This window comes from Aythya ferina (assembly GCF_964211825.1).
Source record: "Aythya ferina genome assembly, chromosome: 1".
NCBI classification, from domain to species: Eukaryota; Metazoa; Chordata; class Aves; order Anseriformes; family Anatidae; genus Aythya; species Aythya ferina.
The window spans coordinates 123,271,891-123,298,079 of NC_140296.1; the positions used below are offsets into that span (position 1 = coordinate 123,271,891).

Genomic DNA, 26,189 nt, shown 5'->3' on the forward strand with positions numbered 1-26,189 from the left:
CCCCCGGCGCCCCCTCACCTCCGGCCGTTAGCGCGGCGCGTGCGCGGCGGGGGCGGGGCCTCCGCGCGCCGCCCGCGCTGATTGGCGGAGGAGGGCGAGAAGGGGAGGAGGGGGGGGGGAAGAGGGAGAGGAGCGCGCTTGGCGCCGCGCGCGCGTGCGGGGGGTCACGTGGCTTGGGCGGGAGGGAGGGGGTGAGGGGAGGGTGGTGAGGCGGCCGCGCATGCGCACACGGGGCCGCCGTCAGCTGAGCCGGGCCGCGGCCGCTGCAGGGAGCGGGGCGCCGCAGGTGAGGATCGCGCCCCCCCCCCTCCCCTTTTCACCTCCTTCACTCCCCCCTCTCACCACCTACCCACGCTAATCCGCTCCCCTCACCTCCGTTATATGCGTGGGGGTCTCCTGTCAGGGCCTCCAACGGCCGCCAACGGTCGCCAACGGCCGCCGGTGCCCGCCGCCGCCGCCATGATGGCCCGGCCCGGCCCGGTGTGTGGGGGCTGTGGGGCTCCAGCGCTGGGGGGGCTCCCCCGCTGTGCCCTGAGGGTGTTGTGGCACCCCCGTGCTGCTGGCAGGGCCTGCCGGTGGTGGTTCGCTTGATAACGCCGCTGGTGAGGCCGGGGCGGTTTGTGTTCCTGGAGTTAGGGGTGGAAGCTGAGCCCTCGTGAGGTGATCTGCCCGTAAAATTCGTTTAAAAGTAAGGTAAGGGTGAAGGGGCTTCGTTCCGGGTGCTCTCATCGCTAGCCGTGACCCTCAGGTACGTGACATGTATGTATCAATATCTACCCATCCAAAGCGATTTCTTCTACATTTTACTCACTTCTCCTACGACAAATTACAGCATTCGTACTCCAGCGGGGAATAAAAGCAGTTTGGTGATAATTTTATTCATTGTAATGCAATGCTTCAGCGGAGCACACCAGCCATTTGATCCCTCGCAGTGTTTAAAATGCTAATAGGACTTGGTGAAGTGGAGAGGGAAAAGAAGGAAAACCTGCCGACAGCAAGCTGAAGCTGGTTCATGGGCCTGCCCACTTGTAGCACCTCAGTGAGCATGTGCCTGATGTAGGTTGGCATCACCGAGTGAAAGTTTGAACAACTACAAGGCAGATTCTTAATATATTGTGTAAATTGCTGAATTTGTACTGACTTTGGCACTCCGCAGGCCTGCAGCAGATGAAGGTTTGGCTTCTGTATGCAGTACTTTTAAAGGTGTTTTATTATTTGTTCGTAATTTTGTTACGTTTTATTATTTGCTAACTAAGAACATGTGTTTTGAAGTCAGTGTCTACAGGTCTTTGAATACCCCCAAAATCTTGCAGATTGTTTTTACTGTGCTTTCCAGGTTATTAGGTCAGGTCTTCCTGAAAACCGTTTTATTATTGTATGGCAGAAAAGGCTAGCGTTAATTCCATGATCAGGAGACAAAGCATGGCATTAATGTCAAACAACTAGAAGCATTAGTTTGGTAGGGTGGAGAAGGAGAAACTAAGACAAGGCTGGAAAATGTCAGCTGACATCAGCTGACTCTTCAAATGGGGGTTGAAGTCTCGTGTTGCAATAGTAACACAAGATCTCAGCTTCCTGAAAATGCACCCTTCCATTTTCCCAATCAAGAGCAGTTTTCTACAGATAGTGCTGCTATTAAAGTTCATCCAGGAGTGATTAGTACTACTTCCTTAATTTTCATACCATCTTAGCATAAGTTTAACTTTTATTTTGATCTAAGTATATGTTAACTGCTTTATAACTCAATATAAACTTGCAAAGTCTGTAGGCTTCAGTGTGCTTCAGTCTTTTTTTCCCCTAGTATAAGCTTGGAGCATTTATCTGCCAGATGCACACGGGTACTAGCATTACTTGTGGTCATCTGAAACAGCTGTAGACCAGCAGATTACTGGAGGATTCCCCTGGAGATGCATTTAGATGCACCTTGGTCCTCCTTTTGTGTTTTGATATCACAGTACTGTCTCTTCGAGTTCTCATGCTTGCTTGTGCTGAAGCTATGTTCCTAATTAGACATCCCCAGCCTTTTAAAAAGAGTGAAAGCATTACAGGAGAACTTGGTGGATCTATTTGATTACTTTGGTGTTGACCAAAAAACATTGCATGCTGTTGCTGGCCAATAATAGCGCCCTTATTTTATTTTATTATTATTATTTTTAACTAAAGTGCATGGAAATATATTAGCACTTAGGCAGAAGTTACCACAGTGAACTAAAACAGATTTTCTTTCCCCAATACTTGTATCGTTTTTTACAAAGAAAAGTATTATTATTTTTTTAGATTTGGAAATATTGAGGTATTGTTGAGCAATGGTATCCACATGATTGTTTTGAATGGAACACAATCAAGGAAAACAGGTGATTGGAACAACTGGGATGTCATGCTTGTTCACTCTTACTCACTGTCCTCAGGCATGTGACTTCTTCAGCCTTCCAGCTGGATGGAGAGAAATGGGGATCTGCTCCAGCACAGGAAGCTGAATGAATCAACCCTTTCTGTCTGTACAGAGGCTAAGCTCCTTCTTCAGTAGGTGATTACCTACAGATCCATCATGCAAAACTGCCTTAGGTTGGATCTTCTGGATGTCAGCAATGTATCTTGGCCTTGTTCTGAAAAAGGGCTTTGTGTGTGTATTGTCATCATTCTCCCCTCTGCCTTTGAAAGTGGAAGACTGAGCTTATACTAAACGCCTGGATTTGGTTGTATCTTGCAGCAATAAGTTCTACAATGTGTATCTGTAATTTTTGTTTTGGCTAGCTTATCTCATCTCTGCATGCATTTATTTCGCCTGATTCTGTCAGATTCTCCTAAGCACCTCCCACTCAGAACAACTGACCTTTTGCTGCCAGCTTTTTGGACTTCTATATGTAATTTACCTAATAGCATCATTTCTGTACTAAAATGATATTCTGAAACTGGTTAGAGATACATGGATAAATCCCGAAAGTCATAGTCTAGCAGGCTATTCCTATCACTTAACCAAATAGCAGATGAAAATCCCGCTTAGCTGCTGAATTTATTTCCTAGGTCATCACTTTGGTTACTGCACTGAGCGTTTCTGACAGAAAATTTCAGTGCTCACTCCAGAAATAGTTTGTCTGACGGTGATCTAATGCATGTGTGGTAGCTGTCGAGAGCTCTTCTGTCATTGTTCGCATCATTTTGGAGAGTCCATTGTGGCTGTTCTAAGGTGTTGTAATCAAGGAGTACTAAAACTAGTATGAGAAGCTGCAGTCATGACCATGTGTCTATAGCACTGGGCCGTTTGCATTAGCATTTGCTTTTTTGCATTCCTGAGCAGGATAATGTTGAAGATGGTTGCTGCATCAATTAACAACTGAGATTTTTCCTGCTAGACCGTTAAATGAGCTGAAACTCGTGCTGAAAGTTGACCTGTTGCAGATGCAAGCTCCTAAGGGACAGTGGTGCTCCTAGAGGGTGCCTCTGTTATGTGAAATTAAATCTTTAGTGGGACAAACGTTTGGTCCTTCTCATTATTACATCATTATTTCATTTCTTACTGTAATAGAAAGTTTTAAAAGCAGCTCTTCAGAAAAACTAACATGGTGTTTTGTGACTAAATGCAAAGAGCATTGATAAGGACTTCATAAAAGTCAATTTTGTTACTGAATTTCTTCTAGATCCATGAAATCTTGAGGGGTTTGTTATTGTGACAAATTTGTGTCACCTAGTAGATATTCAGCCAACTGTCATCATACATAGTTTACGTTGGAGGGACTCTGGCTGTTCTGAAGAATCTGTAAATACTTCAGGTAATTGAACATAAAATCCCCAAATGTAGTTTAACTTGCTTTAAAACATAAAGGTGAAGTTTTCCATTACAGGGAAAGTCAACCTCAATTTAATTTCCTTTTTATGGGAGTCCCATGCCAGTGTGTATATTTGTGATTCCAACCAGGTGTTTCATTATACCAAAGTGCTGGAAAAGAGTGCTTCTATCTCCGAGGTGTATTAGATCTTTTTTTAAAGGCTTTCATGCAAAATCATTCTTGATTCAGCCCTTCAAGCTAGCTGGTTTGTCCAATACATCATGTAATAAAATGAAGAGTCCTTAATATCCCTATGAGAAATACTTCAAGTAACAAGGCCAAATGCACCTAAAAGCTGAGTGACTGTTTTATTTTATGAAAACAAGGGTGGATACTTCAGCTTTGCAGTAAGGTTAGTGAGGTTAATGAAAATACTGCTCATCTAGGAGAAATGACAGACTGTTGCACAAAACAGATGGCTGCAGAACTTCTCAGCCCTAGCAGTCAGAAGATGGGATCAGGATGAGAAACAGTGGTCACTGTAGGACACAGAAATGAATATTGCATTGGTGTTCTCTGTTACAGCTTGGATCTCTGCTGTGTTAGATCTTTATTCTGTGTGAAAGCCTATCAAGCCAAAGAAGGGGCAGGAGGTACTACAGCCTGAAAGGAATGCCAATTTTTTCACAGTTGGAAGCTACTAAACTAATGTAATGGCTCAGAAATCAGGGGAAGCTCATCCATTTCGACCTCTAAAGCTCTTCTGGAGAGGCCTTCTGGGCTGAGAGGAAAGAACCCCTGTAGAAAAATGTATTGTGGAACGCTGGGTGGCTTTTAAGCAGTCAGGTGGTGAAGATTTGCTCACACAAAGTGGCTTCTCTGGAAACGGGAATATTTTAATTGACAAAACTGGGATCTTTACTGATTCAAAGTACCATGTGACCGCTGCGTTTGAAGTCAGAAGGCTGGTTATCTACTGAGCTGAGCAAATCCCCAGTGGGTCAAAGCACTTATGCAGTGAATGAGTTGCAGGTCATTCCATAGCTCTAAGTGAGCATTATTTACACAAATTCCTGACCTACCAAGAGCAGAGACAACCTCAGTGTGCCTTGTGGCAAGTCGAACCATCTGAATATTTAAATGGGAGGCTGTCTGTATTGTTGAGTTTAGGAAACAAGGATACCTCTAGTTCTGGGCTTAGGGCATGAAGGTTGCTACAGTCAGTGCCTCAATACTGTGATGTTCGTTATGAAGAGCAAACTAAGGCATGTTACAGGAGGTAAATCCTGCATGATTCTCTTATGTTGCAGCTGGTAACGAAGTTGGAAGATAGTTGTTGGCACACCAGAGGGCTGTGCTGCCATTCAGAGGGGCATAAACAGCCTAGAAAAAATGGGCTGGCAGGAGTCTGATGCTGTTAACAAAGGCAAATGGCAAGCCTTGCACATGGGGGAAAAAGGGACACAGATTGGTTGAGGGTTTGGAGCATCTCTCTTAAGAGGGGAGGCTGAGAACTTAGGTTTGAGAAGAGAAAGCTCGGAGAACCTGACCACAAAGTGCATAAATTCATAATGAGAGGCACAAGGGAGATGGAGCCAGACTCTTCTCAGTACCTGTTGAAAGAACAAGAAGCAGTGGGCACGAAGTGAAATTCACAGGGTTCCCTTTAAACATCAGAAAAAGCTTTTTGTTTGTTTCTTTACTGCGAGGGTGATGGAACACTGTGCAGAGAGTTTGTGGAGTCTCCATGCTTGGAGGTCACCAGAACCCAGCTGGACGATCTGCAGAGGCGCTCTCCAACCTCAGGAATTCTGTTATTGGGTGCCTGAGCAACCTGGAATCGTTTTCCTTGCTGTATTATGGTAAAATTGCAACTGTGTGGTGTGAAGGAGCGTTTGTCCTCCGTTCCCAGTGACCTGTGTCAGAGCTCTGGCCATGCTGTTCCTTCCGGGAAAATCTCCCGGACTGTAGGTGCAGAAATGCTGCTGAACTTCTGCATTTGTCTAGTAACTCCGGCACTGTACTTTTTAATACTTCCCCTTAAAAATATCATCTGTTCAAAGGGGAAGTATGAAGTGTCCAACTTCCAGCAAATCCACGTCAATGATTGCCATATTTATGGGACTCCTGCAACACATCTTTGTGCATCTGGATAGTGGGATTTGTGCCCTCTATCTATTTCTTTGGAAAACTTTATTTGTCTGGGTTTTACTGCGTCTGCCTGTTAGGCTTTCCTGGATATTGAATGTATGGGCTTGTATTCTAACTCTGTTTTCCTACCCAAGAAGTCGAAACACATTGCTCTGTTTCAGATGCAGTAAAATCCGTGATCTTACTTCAGATTTACTCCAGCAGAATGAATCCAAGCGCTGTTGACTTGCTAACACGATGTTGCTGCCTCTGAACTGCGAGTCTTGCGCTATTTAATACTGCTTTGCTTGGCGTATTTGAGCATTTGTGCCAACATGACATGTTGCTTACCCTTGAACATCCAAAGATGATCTCGCAAACTTGTGATGGTTGCAGGGAGCTCTTGGGATCACGCGGTTTCTTGGGGAGAGACCCCCCTGCTTCTCGTCCTTTTTTAAATATGCAGGACAGTGTCAGTGCCTGCTGATCTTTGGCACCACGTGCACGTGGCTGTCGCTCGGTGCGGAGCATCAGTCGGTGTAGCTGAGGCGTTGGCTATCATGCAGCTATATCCGTGCTTCTGCCGACGAGGGGGAGGGCTTTTATGTTAGCAGTAAGCCCCACAAGATTATTTTGCCAGGAATCAATACCTGTGCTTAAATCCTCCAGCAATTAGCATTGCAGTGCTGTCAGCGCCTCCCTGGGCACTCTGTCGTTAAACACTCGTGCTGGTAAGCTGGTGGGGAGCCGAGCGCACCGGCACGGATCTGTTACACCGGAGGCAGAAAGCAGGCATCTCTCTCTCCCTTTCTCCAGGATTTTTATGCATCCCTTGGAGCCCGCTGCTGAATTATTTGGGCTCAGTCCTGGGCGCCATGGAGGGCGCAGATGGGAGTTCGGCCGGGCTTTAGGTAGCCGCGTTTGCTACTGCGGCATTCCTCAGCGCTGGTGGGAGAGAGACTGATGACTCATCAAGTCAGGTGGCTGTGCCTCTGCTGTGTGTCAGAAATTTCGTTCCCCTCTGCAGCAGGCTTTCTCATCCCTGTGTACAGGGGCACCAGAAGGACAATTTTTTTCCCAAGTGGTGATGCTTAGCTGCTGAATTCTTGCGCCGCTTCGTTCGCGGGGGTCTGCGTTCCTCTGTATTTCTGCAAAATAAGGTAAGACTGTGGTTACCTGAAATACTCACGGATTTTCTTCCTTGCTGTAAGGAGGCTCCTTCTAAAAATCTCACCGGAGTCTTAATTTTGAGGAGATCTTTGTGGGTAGGCAGGTCGTTGTGCAAACTGGTCAAATGTTTGCAGCAGAACCAAGGAATGGTAACAGAAAACAGCACTGAGAGCAGGATACTTTCATTGGGGGGGGTTACCCCGCAATGTAATATCACTGTGCTGGGGAAAAATCAAGATAGAAAATCGTGTTTGCTGGCTATTTCTTCTTTAACGGCGACTAAAGTGTTACTTTAAAGCACCCTTCAGTCTGAGATGTTACTGCAGCACGTAATATTTTGATTTGTGGCACTGTGATGCAGAATACGACCATGTTAGAGCTTAAAGCTTGTTTCAAATTAATAGTTGAACAGTTTGAGAGAAGGAAGGTTACTAATTTATAAGTTGTGGAAGATACAAGATGCATTTTTGTTACGATATGGGGGTTAAAATTAAAATTAATACCTCGTGTAGGTGTGCTAGTAGAGTTTGCTGGAGTGAGCTGCATATCCTGTGCTGGCGAGAGGCCTCTGGAAGGCTGTAAGAATCAGCAGGTTTCCAAAATGGCTAGCTGCTGTGGCTTCGGGGGTCAGTATGTGCTGTCTGCCCACACATGAAGCGATGCTCAGCAAATTCTGGCACGCTTGAGGGAAGTCGTGTTATCAAGGCAGACATGTAACAGCGCAGGCAGATAACATTTCTGCCCTCTGAGACATTTCCATCCAAAATAAACATCTAAGGCTGATATGCAACAATGAGAAAGCAGTGCAGAGACAAATAACATTTTTTTCTTAATCTGCACTCAAGGCTAAAAGATGTGTAGCCCCTTAAAGAAGGGGTCAGCAAAGGTGAGGAAGAATTCACTGCTGCTTTTACGCTTGGAGCAGGAGTTGGCTCGCACTTTAAATGGGGAAGGCTGTAGGAAGAGCAGCCACAGGAACAAGAGAGGCCAATGTTGGGTGTGAGGATGTTGCCTTTTGACTGTGGAATGACAGTTTTGAGGTGGTTCTTTGCCTCCCTGAAAAATAAACGCTTGCTTCAAGCAGCAGCTTCAGGTTTTGACTTGGATACGAAAAGTTAATTTAAATTGAAGCTGGCCAGTATTCTTCCCACTTTTGCTTACCTTGGTAATTTGAGTCTTTGCTAGGGGACCACGTACTGTCCAGTCACCAAAGAGCGCCACTGATTCACTTAGGAAAAAATGGTTTAACCCTTTCTTTGTTGTGCTCCTCTAGAAGGTTTGGTAGTTGTTTCGTGCAGTTTGTTGAAGTGAGCATTTTGGGTGGGTTTTATAAGACCGGCTGCATTTTTTTTTTCAGTACAAACAGTAATTGTGCTCGAGTTTTGCAATATTTTAATTGTCAGAAGCAAAGAAAAAGAGGAAACGATCGTGTTGGTCCAATTAGAACCAGCTCTTACCAGTTGCTCAGGGACTGCAGACTGCTTTGTGAGGCCCTCCCTCTGCCACTTGTCAGAGGGGAATTCTGAAAAATAAGCAGTGAAATTCAAGTCATCTTCAGGGCCCGAACAATAGGCAGCTTAAAGGCTACATTGCCATTTTAGAGAGTAGGGGGATCTCACAGATGCCTCACTTAGAGAAGCTTTGAGCTCTGAGTTACCAGCTCCACTCCAGGCTGGTAGGGACTGAGTCACGATCAACTGTTGGGGTGGCTGCTGGGAGAGGAACCCCTGGTAGCCGTGTTACACAACCCACTCCAGTGAGAAATGCAGCCTGGAAGAAGCTGCTCATCGGGACAGATAGGCAGAGGATCTGTAACGTAGTGTTAAAGAGATGGAAAATAATCATAAGATTTAAGGATGGCAAATACCAGCTACCGCAGGGTCAGGTCGAGCTTCTCGGGGGGGACTGTGAGTGTGCACAGATGCAGCACGAGGCTCGCAGCGCTGGGTAGGCCCTGGTGATGAGCAGAGCATGTCGTGTGCTGGGGCTACCACGCTGCAGCTTCCACCAGCACTGTAAAAGTGTCAGTAAGGTAGAAGTGGGCAGACATTTGCCTTGCTGTGCTTGAACACCGCTCCGTTTCCAAGGTAACACAAAGCATGATAAGGGCTGACAAAGCAAAACCCTGAACTGCTCTTATCGGCGCCAGAAGCAGGACAGCCCAACCGCCAATTACAGGACAGGCAGGGATCCGTGAGGTCTGCTTCTAACGAGCTTTTCCTTGTTTCACTTCTCTAGGCAGCAAATGGCAAGGCTATTGTTTCACTGTTGTGCGGTGGGTTTTTTTGGCCATTATTCAGCACAGTTCTTCTCTAATGCTCCACAGGTTTCACCAAGAGCAAAGACTGCCTCAAACCTTTTGCTGACTGTGAGGGATGTGGAGCAGACTTTCACGTTTGAGTGCTGGTGCTTGTCATTTTATTTATTTATTTATTTTTCTCTGAACACTCTGATTCAGCAATCTGAGATAGCAAAATTCGAATTTCCACAACTAATATTTGAAGTCTTGCTTTTTAAAGAACCGTGGTGGTAAAGCAGCCCCAGAACATTCTGCATACAGCATCAGAATCATGGACTCAGAATCGTGGAAAACTCTGGGTTTTGAAGGAGGCTAGATGAGACGTGGATGGCAGAAGAGGTTCTCCACTGTTTAAACATCTTGTTCTTTGGCTTGAGAGAAGACCAGCAGTTTTAGGGTATTTTTGGAGTGTGTCTCTTCTGTGCAGCATATTGGGGAGTGATGTTTCACTGTGTGTGTCTGCAATAGTGGAAACCAGTTCTTGTTTGCTTAAACGAGTTACTTTTTAACATTCTGTTGCTTTAAAACCAGAGTGGGTAAGGTGCTTCGGGCTGTATGAGTTCAGAATTATTCAGTGTTTTTTCTAAATGGAAACAAAATGTGCAGAGGGAAGGGAGAGAAGGAACTTCCTGCATATGCTTGTGTTCTGAAATTACTTTTTTCTCTTTTTCCTTCTGTACAGTTAAATAGACAAAATGGACTTCTCCAAGCTACCCAAAATCCGTGATGAGGACAGAGAGGCATTTGTTGGCTACGTCCATGGAGTCTCAGGACCTGGTAGGTATTTCGTAAGCAAAATCATAGCTTCTGTTTCATCTAGTTTATTATTAATCGAGAAATATTATTACTTGTTAACTTGGAAGAAGTATCATAAAGTTCTGGGTGGGATTTTTTTTTTCCTTTTTAAGAAGGATCGCTGCCTTTTACTCTGATAAAAGATTAAGAAATATACTAGCAAGGTTTTAAGGCTAATTAGTTTTTTTTGAAAGATATAATGACCAGTAAGCAGGCTGAGGAATAATATTTCAAAAAAATAGTTAGCAAGCATTCTTGTTGAGATAAAGCCACTTGTTTAGGAAACTGCATGAAGCTTCTCTATAAACGTATGTGATGCTTAGTCTGTTCTCAATGAATCATAAAGGCTGGCAAAGCCCTCCAAGATCATCTGGTCCAACCATCCCCCTACCACCAATGTCACCCACTAAACCATGTCCCTAAGCACCACCTCCAACCATTCCTTGAACACCCCCAGGGACGGTGACTCCACCACCTCCCTGGGCAACCCGTCCCAGTGCCTGACTGCTCTTTCTGAGATGAAATGTCTCCAAATTTCGAACCCAAACCTCTCCTGGCACAACTTGAGGCCATTCCCTCTGGTCCTATCACTAGTTACCTGTGAGAAGCAGCCAACCCCAGCTCCCCACAGCTTCCTTTCAGGTAGTTACAGAGAGCAATAAGGTCTCCCCTGAGCCTCCTTTTCTCCATACTAAACAACCCTAGATCCCTCAACTGCTCCATATAGGACTTGTGCTCCAGACCCAATCCCATTTGACCCTTTGCACTCTGTAACACTCAATTCTCTGCCATTGTCAGGCTGCCCTGTGTTACCACACAGAGTGTGTGCTGCAGGTGTCAGGGAGGGTGGCAGTACATGGTGGTATTACAGCTGGGAGAAGGATGACTGCTCCTCCTGTTTTATCACCTTAAATGGTTTATTTGGGTTCTGCTATTAACAGCTTTTGAATTACATGCAAACTGTACTGGCTTTTCCTCTCCCTCAAGAGATGAAGGAAAGCATAGTAATGTGAGCACAGAAGAAGAGCATGTATTTTTGGTAGTGAAGCTGCTTTGAGAAACTTCCACAGCTTGTATGTACCTAAAGAAAAATGCCTGTTCCTTAACTGCAAATGGGATACGATATAAGACATGATAAATTTTGTCCTAAAACCCTCTGTAGTAAAAGCAACACCCTGTGTAGTAGTCCATGTACAACCTGCTAAAATCTAAGTCAACATGGTAGAAGGCTGCAGGCCCAAACTTTGTTGTAAAGTAGACTTCATCTGTAGGAGGTTAACTAAATGGCTTGAAATACACATCCTTTTTCTACAAAATAATATCAAAATAGAGTTCCCTTAAAACTTGTGCAGATGTCTGCCACTTCAGACATAAAGGTATGTGTTGCTTTTAGCAAATACCCTGAAATTGATCTGTGGATGGAAGCAGTTTGTTAGTATGAAACGTTACTGAGGTAAACAGAAATTTATAAACTTGAAAATGCAAGTCCCCAACGGCATCTTGCTGTAACTACCAGGTATCAGGTGACCTTTTGACATTTTTTTGTATGTTTTAATTTAATCAGATGGGGAAGTGGCCCAGCTAACTTAAAGGGAGAAGTGACTATTAAATATGATGCCTGCAAAGTCCAGTGCACCTCCAAAACCCTTAACGTTCGCCATCTGTCAGGATACACCAGAGGATTTGTCTGTGTACTATGCTCTGATAGTATTGTCTTATGAACATAAAGGAACAGTGTAAAATGTGAAAAGAAGGCTTTTTTTTTTTTTCTGTAGGCTTTTAAACTAAAAATATCAGGACTTGTGGCAGCCAAGTTATCCCTTTGTTAAATCAAAAATGTGCTTCTGATTTGGGTGAATACCAGGCGTGTGCTCTCCAATTCTTACTGACTCCTGATGAGCAAATTTGCTGAACGACAGGAAAAACATTGATGTGTGTGTCTGTCTTCTGCAGTGGTCACCGCTTGCAACATGGCAGGAGCTGCCATGTATGAGCTGGTACGAGTAGGCCACAGCGAACTGGTGGGGGAAATCATCCGACTGGAAGGTGATTTGGCAACTGTCCAGGTGTATGAAGAAACGTGTATCCTTTTCGGGCCTGTTCAGTCCAGAACACGGCGATGGTTATGGTAAAGGTGATGAGCAAAGCTGGCTGGGACCAGCGCTTGGTAGTTCCAATGCCAGCAGGCAGCAGCATCTGTTCTGCCACATCTTTTGTAAATTCTGACACTTTTGAGGTAAATCTTACCTTGTTTGGCTGTGTGACAAAGAAATTCCTGTTATTTTATGTAGAAACCAAGTAATATATATTGAAGTTCACGTGAATTCAAGTATTACAGCTCCTTGCTAACAAAGTTGTTTGACAGATGTTGACCACGATTGGCAAAACTACCAAGCAGTAGTATTTGTCATAGTTTTTTTCTTTGCTTTTGAAAATTCTGCTTGTATTGCACTTCAGAAGGAAATGCAGAGTGGGCAGGATTTCTTCTGGACAGACTATTCCGACAGATGTGATAAATTCTTCTTTTTGCTTCTGTATTGTGCTTGTGGAGTCTGTGTCCAGCCAAGGCACAGCCTGTATTCTGAAATCTAGCCTTAAAGTGGATTTCCTGTTGCAAGTGTAAAAGAGAACATAAGAGCAGTTCTTTAAACTTGAAGCCAGACTATTTTTTTCTTAGTCTTTTAAACTTAAGAGTTGGCTCTGCCTGTGTGTAAAGGCCAGGAAAAAGCCTGCGCTGACTCCCAAAGCTTTGTTTTGGAGAGTTGGGTGGTAAACTGGTTACTAGACTGTGTCTGTACCTAATAATTTGTGATTTTAGTTGGCTCATCGTTGCACTATTTAGTAGCCTTCCATCAATACATTGAACAAGTCCAACGTCTAAGTATTTCTTACTCTTAGATCTCTCATGAGAGGATAATGAAGGCTTTCTGAGGTCAACTTGCATTTAACCTCTCAAGTCTTACATAGGCTTTTGGGGGTTTCTCTGGTATTCTGATAGGGCCTTTTGCATCTTTGGAGCTCATAGACTGGACAGCTCAACATTAGAGATGAGGGAAATGCTAATCTAAGACAAACGCTCTTTAAAATTAGGCGACATGCTTCTCAAATGATGATATATAACATTAACAAAAATACCATATTAAGGTTAGAAAGATGACTTAAGAGTATGATGATGTGGATGTGATGCCTTCTTCCCTGTCCTTGGTCTGGATGAACTTTTCCTCAGCCAATCTTCAGCTGGTGTCTCTGTAGGAGATCCAGTACTGCGTACTGGCAAACCCCTCTCGGTGGAACTGGGACCTGGCATTATGGGAGCTATTTTTGATGGTATCCAGAGGCCTCTGTCAGACATCAGCACTCTGACCAAAAGTATCTATATCCCTAGAGGTGTCAATGTGTCCGCTTTGAGCCGAGATGTCAAATGGGACTTCACACCTTCTAGAAATTTGCGGGTAGGTTCTGGTAAGCCTTTCGTCCTCTCATGCTCCTCTCCTCTTGGAGTATAGAGCCACAGCAGAGTGTGAAGGCTGTCACTGCTGGTAACCATGGTTACAATGAATTAAGTTCATGAAAAGGGGTGCAAGGAGGAGTTAGGGATATATGAGAGTGAGGACTAGACAAGCATCGTGAAAACTTACCCTGTGTGACTTACTGGGTGTTGTTGCTGCATATGGAAAACTTTCAAAGCTTTAATTTACTTGCAGCACTATAAAGAGCCTAGTGGAATTGCACTAAACACTAGCAGGTGCTACCTCTGCAAAAAGAATAACAACAGCACGCAGTGAAGGTAGCCTTAGAAGTGGAAAATATCATAGCTTTAGCCCTTGGCGTATGCTTTTTTTTTTAATTATTATTATTTTTTATTCCAGTCCTTCAGGTTAGCATATGCTGTCCTTTCTCTACTTAGCACATTAGGCTGAGAGGTATAGAAGGAACAAGGAGAATTCCTTGCACCAGTCAGTAATTGCTTCAGTCTAAGCCTTGAAATGCTTCTGAACACACGTAGTATTGCTAGCAATGTGATGTTGGAGCAATGAGTTATGTAAATGGGCTGCTGTGCTGTAACAAAGCACTTACAAAAGAAGTAATCACGGTACTAGACTTAATAGCTATGGTTATATGATTCTTTGTCAGCATTTTTTTTTTAAACTAGAGTTCTCACTTATGACTAATAGACTTGTTCTGATTTCAGGTCGGCAGCCACATCACGGGTGGAGATATTTATGGCATAGTGAATGAAAATTCCCTTATCAAGCACAAAATCATGCTGCCCCCACGGAACAGGGGTACAGTCACATACATTGCTCCACCGGGAAACTATGACACTTCAGTAAGTCTCCCAAACAGCGGTTACCAGGATATTCCATGTCTCTTTCATAGGGTTGATGTACCCTTCCTGTTCTGTATGAAGTTCTATATGAAGTGTGCAACTGTTTGCTTACTTCAGATGTCTGGTGCTCTTTGGTAGGATGTTGTCTTAGAGCTGGAGTTTGAAGGTGTGAAGGAGAAGTTCACTATGGTCCAGGTTTGGCCTGTACGTCAAGTCCGTCCTGTTACTGAAAAGTTACCAGCGAATCATCCTTTGCTAACTGGCCAACGGGTGCTGGATGCCCTCTTCCCGTAAGTATTACCCTTAATTTTCTAGTATGGAAGAAATCTCTTTTAGGGGAGAGGGCGGTGTTAATTTCTTAAGGGCAAACAGACGCCAAACCTTCACTTTGTATTTGAACATAAATCTAAAAAGAAAAACAAAACAATGAACAGAAGAAAAAAAATATCCACACCTAGTTGATAATATTGTTTGATAATATATCTGCCAGGAGAACCTACTAGTGGAAAAAGGTTAAAAGGAAGTTTGACAAGATAGTTCTTGTTCATTAATCCAGCAAAGAACTGACAAGTCTACATGGAATCCTACCAAATCTACAGAAAGACTATAGCTTTCAAGCTTGGATATCTCCATTTGAGCACATGAGTAGGATCTGTTTCCATGGTCTTGAGGTTGTGCATTTCTAGAATCACTACTTACGAAAACTATCACGCAGAATTGTAACTCAAAATGCCCTTTTAAATGGCTAACCTCCAAGGCACTGAATTTGGTAATTTTTGGTCCTAAAATATTGTGCTTCTTATTCTTATAATGCGCACTTAAGTGCAGTTGATACTCTTTTCTTGACGTTTGCATTCCATCAGTGCTTCCAGCTGTGAAAACAACCATGTTTCAAGCCTGAAAGCAGAGCTGTTGTACCAGCATAACTCACATAATTCAAGGGCAGTAGAAGGAAAGGGTAGTTTATTCCCTCAGTCTTCTGGTTTGGTGAAATACCTCTGTGCTTCTCACCTAGAACACTGAATGTTACTCCTGTCGTTCTGCTTTTAATTACACAGCTTTATTGGAATTATTATGAGATGGGAGAGAGTTGTTCTTGAGTTCCTTGCAAATCAGAGTCCCTTTTCTTTTCTCAGGTGTGTACAAGGGGGCACAACAGCGATTCCCGGGGCCTTCGGCTGTGGGAAGACTGTGATTTCCCAGTCTCTCTCAAAGTACTCCAACAGCGATGTCATCATTTATGTAGGCTGTGGAGAACGAGGAAATGAAATGTCTGAAGTGCTGAGAGATTTCCCTGAGGTTAGTACGGAGAATTCATGGAGAGTAAACCATTTTGGAAAGACTTGCTATTATACTGTATTGTTACTGAGTACAATTTCTTATTGGCAAAGTGGCTTGAAAAGATCTTCCTGGCTGTTAGTTCTGACTGTAGTAGCAGAAATTACTTTTGGCTCATTCAGGAATGACTTCAGTGGCCCCTCAAGAAACATCTGGGCTAGTATTTGAATGTGCTTTTTAACTTGTTTAAAATAAAGCCAACATGAATGCCTGGGTGTAATTTATAAAGATATTACTTTTTATTGGCATTCTCTCTAACTCTAGCTTTAGCACGTACAGCAAATGCAGCATTTGGGTTTAAAGGATGCAGTAGAAAATACCTAGTTTAAAAAAAAAAAAAAAAAAGATGCAACAGGTTCTGTCCTGCCTGTTAGATATTTGCGGATTAGTTGTGGCACAGCCTTCTGTAAAGTAAGGGAAAGAGCAGATAGTCTGAACTGTTAGGTTGAAACTCCACTGTTAGAAATGAGGGGTAGAAATCTTGCTTGTGTCGATTGCAAGATGAGGATGCCAAGCTGGAGAGCGGCCATGAAAAAAGTAGATCCCAGGATATTTTTAAGAGTTCTGCCTGAATGTCAGGATGTGCGTTCTGTTGTTCACATGCTTGTGAGACTTCATCTGAGAGATGTATCTGGGTTTATGTCCAGTTGTCAAAAATGATCTCAGATTGGTATAGGTGGGAGAAAAAACGCTCTGTTTCCTCATGGACTTAGGAGGGGAGGGTAAGATATTTGGCTCTTCTGGCCTAGTAAAGTGAGGCTGAAAGAACATAATGTACTACGTGACGCAGTGGATCTGTCATCACTCATTTGTGGTAAGAAGTGGGTTTAATAGGGATTGCCGCTTGCAGAAGGTGAAATGAGGCTGAGGTGTGTACGTTAGGGCTAAGCTGTGTGCAATCTGGATGGTGAAACCGTGTAGCATCCTGAAATCTTGTTTCTAGTCACAGCTTTTTTTGACTGGCTGTGGTACAGCGTCCTGATACAAGGTGAGAACTACAGTTTAAATAATTAGCTGAAGTAATCGTTTTGTCTTGTTTTTCCCCTTTTAGTTGACAATGGAAGTTGATGGCAAGGTAGAAAGCATCATGAAGAGAACAGCTCTGGTTGCAAATACCTCCAACATGCCTGTGGCTGCCAGAGAGGCCTCTATCTACACTGGTGAGATTTACAGCAGGCTGGAAAAGGCTCTGTGTGTAGAGCAAGCCATCATGCTCTAATATTTTCAGTTCCTGAGATGGTTGGTACCATGAAACATGCTTAATTACAGAAATCAACCCTTTCAGGCCTTGTCTTCCTAGTGTCACAATTGAATTTGACTTGCTTGTATATAACTATGATCTCCACACATTAATTCTTGCTTATAAGTTGAATTTACCACACCAGGTCTCATTTAAATTTGCCCCGTGTATTAATTATGTAAGCTGACATTCTTCATGAATAGCTTTTTACCGACAAGTACAGCTACTCAGTGGGCAGGAATAGTGCTCTCTGAGTTGTCTGCTTTCCTTTGCAGCCTCTTAGAATTGTGGTTTGTGGATTTTTTATTTTTTTTAAATATTTTTTAATGAAGAGTTGTCAGATAAAACATCTTTTCTGACATTTGTGTTCTGGTAGCTTAGAAAGGAAGGAGACAATTTACAGTAAGAAGAGGCTTTGTTCATGGTTTCAGTGAGGCAAAGAACACTGGCAATGATATTGCCCTGTCTCCTTCAAGAAACACACGGAAATATAAGATGGGCCAGAGTGGTTTGTATGCAAAAATGGGGAGAGTGAAATAAAATAAACAAAAAAAAGGCAGCATGAACATGATCTTGTGGGAAGAAAGAGTACCTTTCAGTCTCTGTTGACATCAGAACGTGAACTTAAATTATTTATTTTGTTTGCCTCTTACATGAAAGTAGAATTCCTTTCTGAACTGTATCCTGCAGCGTGCTGTTGTCTTTGTTCTAGGAATCACCCTGTCTGAGTATTTCCGAGACATGGGCTACCATGTCAGCATGATGGCAGACTCTACTTCCCGATGGGCTGAGGCCCTCAGAGAAATTTCGGGACGACTGGCTGAAATGCCAGCTGGTGAGTAGTCCTTTCCTCAGTCCGGTCTTGTAAATGCATCCTTTAAACTCAGAGCCTTTGACTCGATTCCTGTGTGTTGATACTTGCAGACAGCGGTTACCCAGCCTACCTTGGTGCCCGTCTAGCCTCTTTCTATGAGCGAGCTGGCAGAGTGAAGTGTCTGGGAAATCCCGAAAGGGAAGGCAGCGTCAGCATTGTTGGAGCGTGAGTGTTTCTTTTATTTACACTGGCTGCAGTTCTTCCCGTATATCTTTGTAAGTCAAAGTGCCTTCAGAGAAGAAGGCCTCGTTGCTCTGTCCAGCTGCAGAGCTACAGATCTGTAAATAGATGCTTAGTCTCTGTTCACCCTTAAGTAATGCTAAAACGTGCATAGGGGCAGAAAGAATGAGCATGGAGGGTAGTTCTGTGAGGTGTGGAGTCACAGTCACAGCAGTCAGAGTCAGCGGCTCCAGGAGGAGTGTCATTAGCACTGGCACTGCAAGGGATGTCAAACCAGGGAAAACGGAAGGGAAGGTTTTTACCTGTTTGGGAAGGCATGTCAAGCCCAAATGGAATTGAATTGGTTATAGTATAGATAAATATGTGATATTTACCTGAAATAATTTCAAAGGGGGATATTTTCTGTAAAATAATCTTTTCACTGTGTCTCAAGCTGCCCTATCGGCATGCCTATTGAATCTGTTCCTCTTGAGATGGGTTTGGTAATCCAAGCTGGAGTTACTACCTGAAGCTAAAGCGAAGAAAATCATACCTTGATATCACCAATCAGTTACTGAAATAACTGTAATCCATGGTACGCTTGGTATCACCTCTGTGTAAATGCGCTGCCACTATCATGCAGCAGAAGCTTGCGATCTGTTATTTATGTGAAACGGTGCTAGCCTTGCTTGTTCCTGTGATCACTGACCTGAGTAGTCACATGTTTGGTACTTCAGCTTAAACCGTGACAGGGATTCTGATTATTTCTCCTTCTGTCTTCCCGCTCAGTGTCTCTCCCCCAGGTGGCGACTTCTCAGATCCTGTCACATCAGCTACGTTGGGCATTGTGCAGGTACGTCCCTCAAGCTGCAGCTCTTCTGCCCGCACTGTCAGACTCAAAATGGTTTTGCTTCAGTACCTTTGTGCCAGTGCTGATGTGAGAGCTTCAATTTGATACAGGCAACTTTGTAGGGTGCTTTGGAAGATGTTCTAACAGTGTAAGAGATGACTTTACGAGACGGTCTCTGAACTGATGTGTTTGAGAAGCCTTTGGAAGAGGGAGAAGAGGTGGCAAATCCTGCCAACAGTGACTGCTCGGGAATATCCACGTGCCTCCTGATTGCAGCCCTTCGAGCTGCACTTGAAGCACAGACACTCGTGGCTAGGATGGAAAGTAAAGCACTTTTAGTAGGTACATCAAAATCAGGAAAAAATCCTCACAGCAGTTGACTGGGAGAGGAATATCTTGCAACTGGTTGCCAATCCCTGTTTTGGGAAAAGGAGCAAAGTTAAATAGAGCTCTGCTTAACTAGGCTCCACTAGTGACATTGTTACTGCATATTCCTCCGTTAGGAGGAGTCTCAAGCTAAATTCAGCTTAAACAACTTCTTCATTTTTTGAGATACGTGTTTGAAAGTCACTGCTATAGTTAAATTAGCAGAAAGCAGGTTTTCTTTTTCTTTCTCAGGCTTCTTTGTGATTGCCTTTGCTGTGTTGTTGGCTCAGACTTGCTGGTTGTGTTGTGATTTTGTGTGTGTGTGTGTTTTCATTTTGCTTTCAGTTATTTTGTTTTGCTTTCAGTTTGAAAAACTAGGGGATCTTTCTGGTTCTGGCAGGTTTTCTGGGGCCTGGATAAGAAGCTGGCACAACGCAAACACTTTCCCTCTGTCAACTGGCTGATCAGTTACAGCAAATACACGCGCGCTCTGGATGAGTACTACGACAAGCATTTTACAGAGTTTGTCCCTCTCAGGACAAAGGCAAAAGAGATCCTACAAGAAGAGGAGGACCTTGCAGAGATTGTGCAGCTTGTGGGGAAGGTGAGTAGCCAGCTGGGAGGGAACAGGGGGTCTGTGAACTGTCCTCCATTTCCTTACTGCAAGCACGGGCTTTTGACCATATCCTAGGCCAAACTTGATGGATACTGCATCGTGGAAAAAAGGCAAACGTTCGCTGGGAGATGCCAGGCTCTCCTGCATTTAACCATGCTTTTATGAAACTTTCTTGTATGTTATTTGACTTCTAATGACACATTTTTTTGGATTTGATAAATCTTGGCTTGAGGCTACTTTTCTCACGTAAATTAGATTGCAGGGCATCTAATGGTGGAGTTAAGAAACTTTGCTCCAGTGTTGAAGTCCTGCTGAAGTGCCCTGTATTGCAAACTGCAATAGCACTCTGTTGGAAGTAGACCTTGTAAGAGAGATGATGCAGACAGACCTTTATTTTTAGTAGCCTGGAAAGTTACAATTTCTCAGAAACCATGTTCCCAGCAGCAGAAGAGAGGTGCTGGTATTTACAAGTTGGTACGCAGAAACAGAAGTGGTCTGCTTGTTCTAAAACTGACGGTTATCTAGTTTCTGTATGGAGACCTGTGACGTGACACATGGCTCCATTTTACAGGCATCCTTTAATTTCCTTCCTTCACTTCACTGTTTTGGATGGAGCGCTGAACTTGGACAGCAAAATTTCCCCGGAGAGCTCTCAAAAGGGACCAAGTGAAAACTGTTTTAGCTTAGCACTGTACATATGATAATTGAAAGGCGCCTAGCACATATTTGAGAGTAATTTAATTCAGTGGTACATAGGTGAGCTGCCCTGATTTACAGGGTACAGCTAATGCTACCTGTAACACGTTGCAACTGCTGTTGTTTGAAGAAAGTTTGGTCCTGATGCTAGCCCTGGTCACCGATGTTGTAGCCCAGCTATGAGGAGGCCTTTCACCAGATCTTGCCTAGCAGAGCTCTTTGTTTTAGATATGCCTTGGAAGGAAAGGAAATACCATCTTAGGGCCTTCTGCAGTTTCTTTCTTACAAAAATAGGTTCTAAAAGACTACTTTACAGAACAGGATAGAATGGGTTTCTTGTCACGGAAGTGATACTGAGCCTGGTGGTTGTAACTGCGGGTGGTGTTCCCACCACAGAAGCACTCAGACTGGTAGGGAAGAGTGAGTGCCCTGTGGTGCCAGTAATAACTCTGCAGCAGGGTTGTGTCTGCCCTGCACAGTACGACATACTGCTGGCATCAACGTCTTTATTTTTCTTGACTGCCACAAAGGGAAAGTCCACGGTTAGCTGTGGAGGCTCCTATCAAATCCTTAATATTACTTATTGATCTAAAATGCTGAGATCTTGCTGTTCTTCCATGGATATCAGAATTTTAGGGAAAGGCAAATGGTTTTACTTCTTTATGAAGGAAGGTAATGTTTCAATGTATCTCTTAACTAAGAGGATAGATTTAGGTTAGACATCAGGAAGAATTCTTCCCTGTGAGGGTGGTGAGGCACTAGAACAGGTTGCCCAGAGACGTTGTGGGTGTCCCATCCCTGTAGGTGTCCAGGATCAGGTTGGATTTGGCCTGGTCTAGTGGAAGTCTGTGCTCATTGCAGGTGGTTAAAACTAGATGGTCTTTAAGGTCCTTTCCAGCCCAAACTATTCTGTGATTTCAGTGGAGCTGAGTACCAAACTAACAGCGGGCCTTTCTTTCTAGGCTTCTTTGGCAGAAACAGACAAGATTACCTTGGAGGTTGCCAAGCTGATAAAAGATGACTTCTTGCAACAGAATGGTTATACGCCTTATGACAGGTGAGGTCTGAATCTGTAGCTCTCTTGTTAATCACTAGAAACTTAGACACGTTCTATGACGGTGTGTGCCTTTGGGTTATGTTGCTAAGGCAAGGAATGCTTGTATGTGACAGGGAGGCACAGGAAGTACCTTGATGTACTGTATAAATAATAATGGGGAATCTTCTGTGACAGTCGCCTATCCATTAAAAATGAAACTTTGTGTGTTGAGCCTCTGGATTGTTCTTATCATAAAAATACTCCCGTTCCTGTGAGCACAGAAACTTGTGGAACTGTCAGGTTCTCCCAGGCTGCTTGCAGAAAGCCTAATCCCATAACGGACCAAACAGGAAGGACTGAATGTGAGACTTGTACAGCGATGGTTACTGATCTCCTGTTTTGTTCAGTGTTTGGGTGTTCAGGAAACCTCACTTCAGGGTGATTGCCTTTGCCTCTAATAGGTCCCACATTTTTGATTAGGTGAATCGTAGGCTCACTATCTCCTTTGACAGCATGTATCAGAAACCTGTGGAATAGAGCAGGCTGTTATCTCAGGTGAGAATTCAGCATTGTTGTGAAGGCAGGAGCAAAGGCTGATCCTGTTAGTTGTTCCAAGATGCCTGACGAATCTTCTTCTGTTCCCTGACGAATCTTCTTCTGTTCCATCAGGTTCTGCCCTTTCTATAAAACCGTGGGAATGCTCTCCAATATGATTGCATTTTATGACATGGCACGCCGTGCTGTAGAAACCACAGCCCAGAGTGACAACAAGATCACATGGTCCATCATCCGAGAGAACATGAGCGAAATCCTCTACAGACTTACCTCCATGAAATTCAAGGTATGTTTGTTTGTAGGTCTACACACTGGATTATCCTCTGAGTAACTTCGGTATCCATCTTTTTAAAGTGCAGCTTTCCTATTCCTCTCTTAAAACACACGCAGAGCTTGCTGGTCATAACATTTACTGCTAGGACAGTAACCTGTGGCACTGTCTGATGTCGAAGTAGCTAAGTAATATTCTCTAAAAAATGCGATGCTTATTTTAAAACTCTTATAAGCCAGTATCACAAATCTTTCAAGAATTAATGCCATGAGATAAGATTATGTTTAAAGTTGAGCATTCTTGTGTGCCAGTGTTCTATTCCTGCAGGGTACCGGCTTGTTTCTGCAACAAGCAGATTCCTGGTATATATTCTGAAAACGTCAAGAACGAAACAAGACACACTTGGGTGTGTGAGCTTGCTTGAGAGCTGGTTATGTGGAAATAGGGGAAGTAATACCTTCATTTATAAACCCTGGCCACTAGAAGACATCTGGCATGCAGCATAGCAGGGGATAGGCATAGCTGAAAAATGGAATCCGTAGAATTAAAACGTTGCGTGGAGGTGGCCCTCTAAGACAGTAGTAGTTATGAAAGAAAAGTGTTTCCTGAGCAACTAAAAAGGCATATGAACTTAAATGTCCTGCTGTCTGTACACTTTGGAGTGATAGGTAATGCAATCCATACTTGTAAACACAGAGCACTCACCAAGAGCTGCATTGACCTAGAGGAACGTAATGCTGAGAGGGGAATGGTGAAGGCATTTAACAGATTTCATAGCTTTTGACTGCTGTTGCTTCTTTCAGGGAAGGCCTTGGAGCCTCAGAACAAGGCTGATTGTTACAGTATTTGCCCTTGCCTTGCCTGAAAGGTATTCTGAGGAAAATGCAGCTGTTCAAAAATGTCCTTGAGCTTGTTAGGATTTCACAAGGCTATTTAAATTAACCGATCAACATCTGAGTGATGGCAAAGTAACTCTTGCATTTACAGGGAATGCACCCCCAAAAATACAGCAGAGCATTTCTCTGAGTCACAAGAACCTTACTCCATTTGCTCTTGGGACAGGAGCTGGTAGGAGCTGCAGATCCAGGAGCTGCAGCTCTTGGATCACACAGGACTAAAAAAGACGCTAAGCATTATTGGATCCTTTCCAAATCAGTTGCTTTTCAGTAGGTAAAGTAAGCACTGCTCATGCAAATAATTCTCTGTTCAGCATCCACTCTGCCTGCTCGCTGAATGTGGGAAGTGGATGAGATTTAAATCCTGGGGCTGTTGCTGAGACAAAGGGCAGACAGAAGGCAGACACGGAGCTATAACTGCCTGCTCTGTAGTTAGCAGGTGTTAATGCTGAGGTCAGGAAACGATAGCACTGGCAAAGCAGGGTTGTCTCGAGTACTGGAGGCTTTTCGAGACTGATCTGTTCATCCGCTGTGGTGTTTTCCAGGACCCTGTCAAAGATGGTGAAGCAAAAATCAAGGCAGACTACGCTCAGCTGTTTGAGGATATGCAGAATGCGTTCCGCAGTCTGGAAGACTAGACTCGGCCTCTGTGACCACTCCGTTTTGTCCTCCGAATTCCTCATCTCAACTCCTCTGCTTCCCTACCTTACAAGAATGATGCAACAGTACTTGAGTTGATAAATAGCCCCGTTTCCCTGTTCATCCTCAGTGTCTTTACAAAACATTCCTCTCAGTTTGTGTTCGGCATTGCTTTGTGTGTCTGAAATGGTGAGTGACGTGCGAATGGGCCCTGCTGAGTGAAGAAATGCTGTTGTACACTTCTAGGGCAGGCAAAACGTCCCCTTGCCCTCTCCCAGCTCTCTTGGTAAGCCGTCTCTCGCCTTGGGACCCAACCAAGTGAGCTGCACTGGCAGAGGAGGTGTAATCTTAATGCAGTCGTGTGGTACGGTCTGAGCTGGCAGTGGTAAGGGCATTTAGGTCTAGCACTTTGCTAAGTGACTATCATGAAACTCCCTATTCTGAAGCAGAATTTTTGACCATACTGTGATGACCAAAGTTCTTCACTACCCTGGCCTTTCTGCAACCTCCAACCGAGCCTGTCGGTATCGAATTGTGGTAGTTGTGGCTCTCTCCAAGAAAGGACCGACTAGAAGATGAGCATGTACAAGTAGCCAGTATGCTTTTGTACACTGGAGAAACAGAGTTTTATTTTCCTACCTAATACAGATGGGACTGTTGGACTGAGCATCAGCTAAAGTCAAAGCCATAGCTGCTCGGTTTCCAGCAGATTTTCGCCTTCTCGCATCCCACTCACCCCATAAAAATTCACAACACTCAGCTGCTTTAGTTTGTGAAGCGTGGCACTGCTGCTTCGTCCTACAGGCCGTAACGGGCTGTGGCAATTCCGTGCGTGGACCAGGAACGCAGTCCTTCCTAGGTGGTGCTCTCTACCAACACTTGCCTCCAGTGCAGTGTCCGGGTCGCTTTTAGGCAAAGCAAAGCACGTGCTTAACCTTCCCGCCCCACCTCTGCCTCCTTGGCCTGTTTGGCAGTGGCACAGGTCCTCGGTTCGTGTGTAAAAATATGCAGTGATGTAAAGCTGCTGGGGCTAGGGGGTGAGGAGGAGGAAGGGCAACAGAGCGGATTTACTTCTGCCTTCTTGATTATGATGCAAGAGAAACCGGTGACTTCTGCACCATGCTCTGGAAGCACAGTCAGTCAAGCAGCCGAAACTGCTGTGTCTCGGGCTCGCTTATTGGCAAAACTAGATTTGAGGTGAGGAGTGAGCATAGCGCAGCCTTGCTGACAAATTTCAAGTGCCAGCACTCCGTTGCTGCAGAGAGAGCAAAAGATGCTGTCATCCTCTCCAGTCTTTGGGCTCTCAGTTGGGTCAGACAGCATCTAACGCTTCTTTGTCATGCAGCACCGTGCCCGGCTGGCAGCTGCTGACTTGGTATGGTCACCAAACATAACTTGTGGCTGACACTGGCAGTGGCCTGGTTGTTTAAGCATTCATTCCGCACTGAAGTGTTCTTCCACCAGCTGCCAGCTTTGAATAGTAGTGGTGCAAAGGGATCTTGGCGCTAAGGACCAAACGCTGCCACTCCCATGACGGTATCAGCTCGCTGTTTGCCATGGAAAGCCCAGCCAAAACCTAAATGGATTTCCTATTTTTGGTTCTCCCAAAAGAAACTACTACTACAGCTGATACTCTGGTAGTGAATGGTTAGGTTTACAGTTCACAAAACTTTCAGTGAATGCTGCTTATTTTAACGATGAGCATGTGTGAATGAATAGTCACCACTCAAGCTCTTGCTGGATTCCTCGTTGTTCATACCCTTCAGCACTGTACTATGTAGCATTTCATGCTAGAAAACAGATGTTCTTATCTCTTTAAATAGAGGATGTTATAAACTTTACAGAAGATGTCTAAGATAATGCAGTTCTAATATTTATTGTGCTGTACCTGGCCCTGACGTGTGACCAGTTCAAACAGTTTCATATATATTTTTGTCTTTTTTTTTTTTTGTTTTGTGTCTCAGTTTTCAGTGTTGAGATTCTGATGTTCACTGTGTACTGCAAGTCTTCCCTCCACAGAGGTGGGAGGAACAAAAAGATGGGCAGAACCCAGCCACCTACTTTATCTTGTATATTTCATAATGTATGTTGCTGGAAATTGTGTAAAAAAAAAAAGATTAAAAAATTGTTGAAGTCAATGAGAATAAAATGGATTTAATGTA

General features: G+C 44.0%; 1 protein-coding gene across 3 annotated transcripts; it reads left to right on the top strand.

Moving 5' to 3' along the window:
- The first annotated feature begins 194 nt into the window (after window positions 1-194).
- Window positions 195-26,189, top strand: ATP6V1A (ATPase H+ transporting V1 subunit A). Of its 3 annotated transcripts, none has more exons than XM_084515437.1 (15): window positions 195-286; window positions 10,049-10,143; window positions 12,115-12,243; window positions 13,399-13,613; window positions 14,354-14,491; window positions 14,630-14,781; window positions 15,628-15,790; window positions 16,881-16,989; window positions 17,782-17,904; window positions 17,994-18,108; window positions 18,892-18,955; window positions 19,719-19,922; window positions 21,593-21,687; window positions 22,336-22,507; window positions 23,934-26,189. In XM_084515437.1, exons 2-15 carry the CDS (start codon window positions 10,062-10,064, stop codon window positions 24,024-24,026), a joined length of 1,854 nt encoding a protein of 617 aa, XP_084371563.1. In that variant the 5' UTR covers window positions 195-286; window positions 10,049-10,061; the 3' UTR covers window positions 24,027-26,189. The 3 variants fall into 3 exon arrangements, with proteins under 3 accessions (XP_084371563.1, XP_084371564.1, XP_084371565.1); XM_084515438.1 differs by lacking the exon at window positions 195-286 and adding an exon at window positions 2,867-7,057; XM_084515439.1 differs by lacking the exon at window positions 195-286 and adding an exon at window positions 7,103-9,763.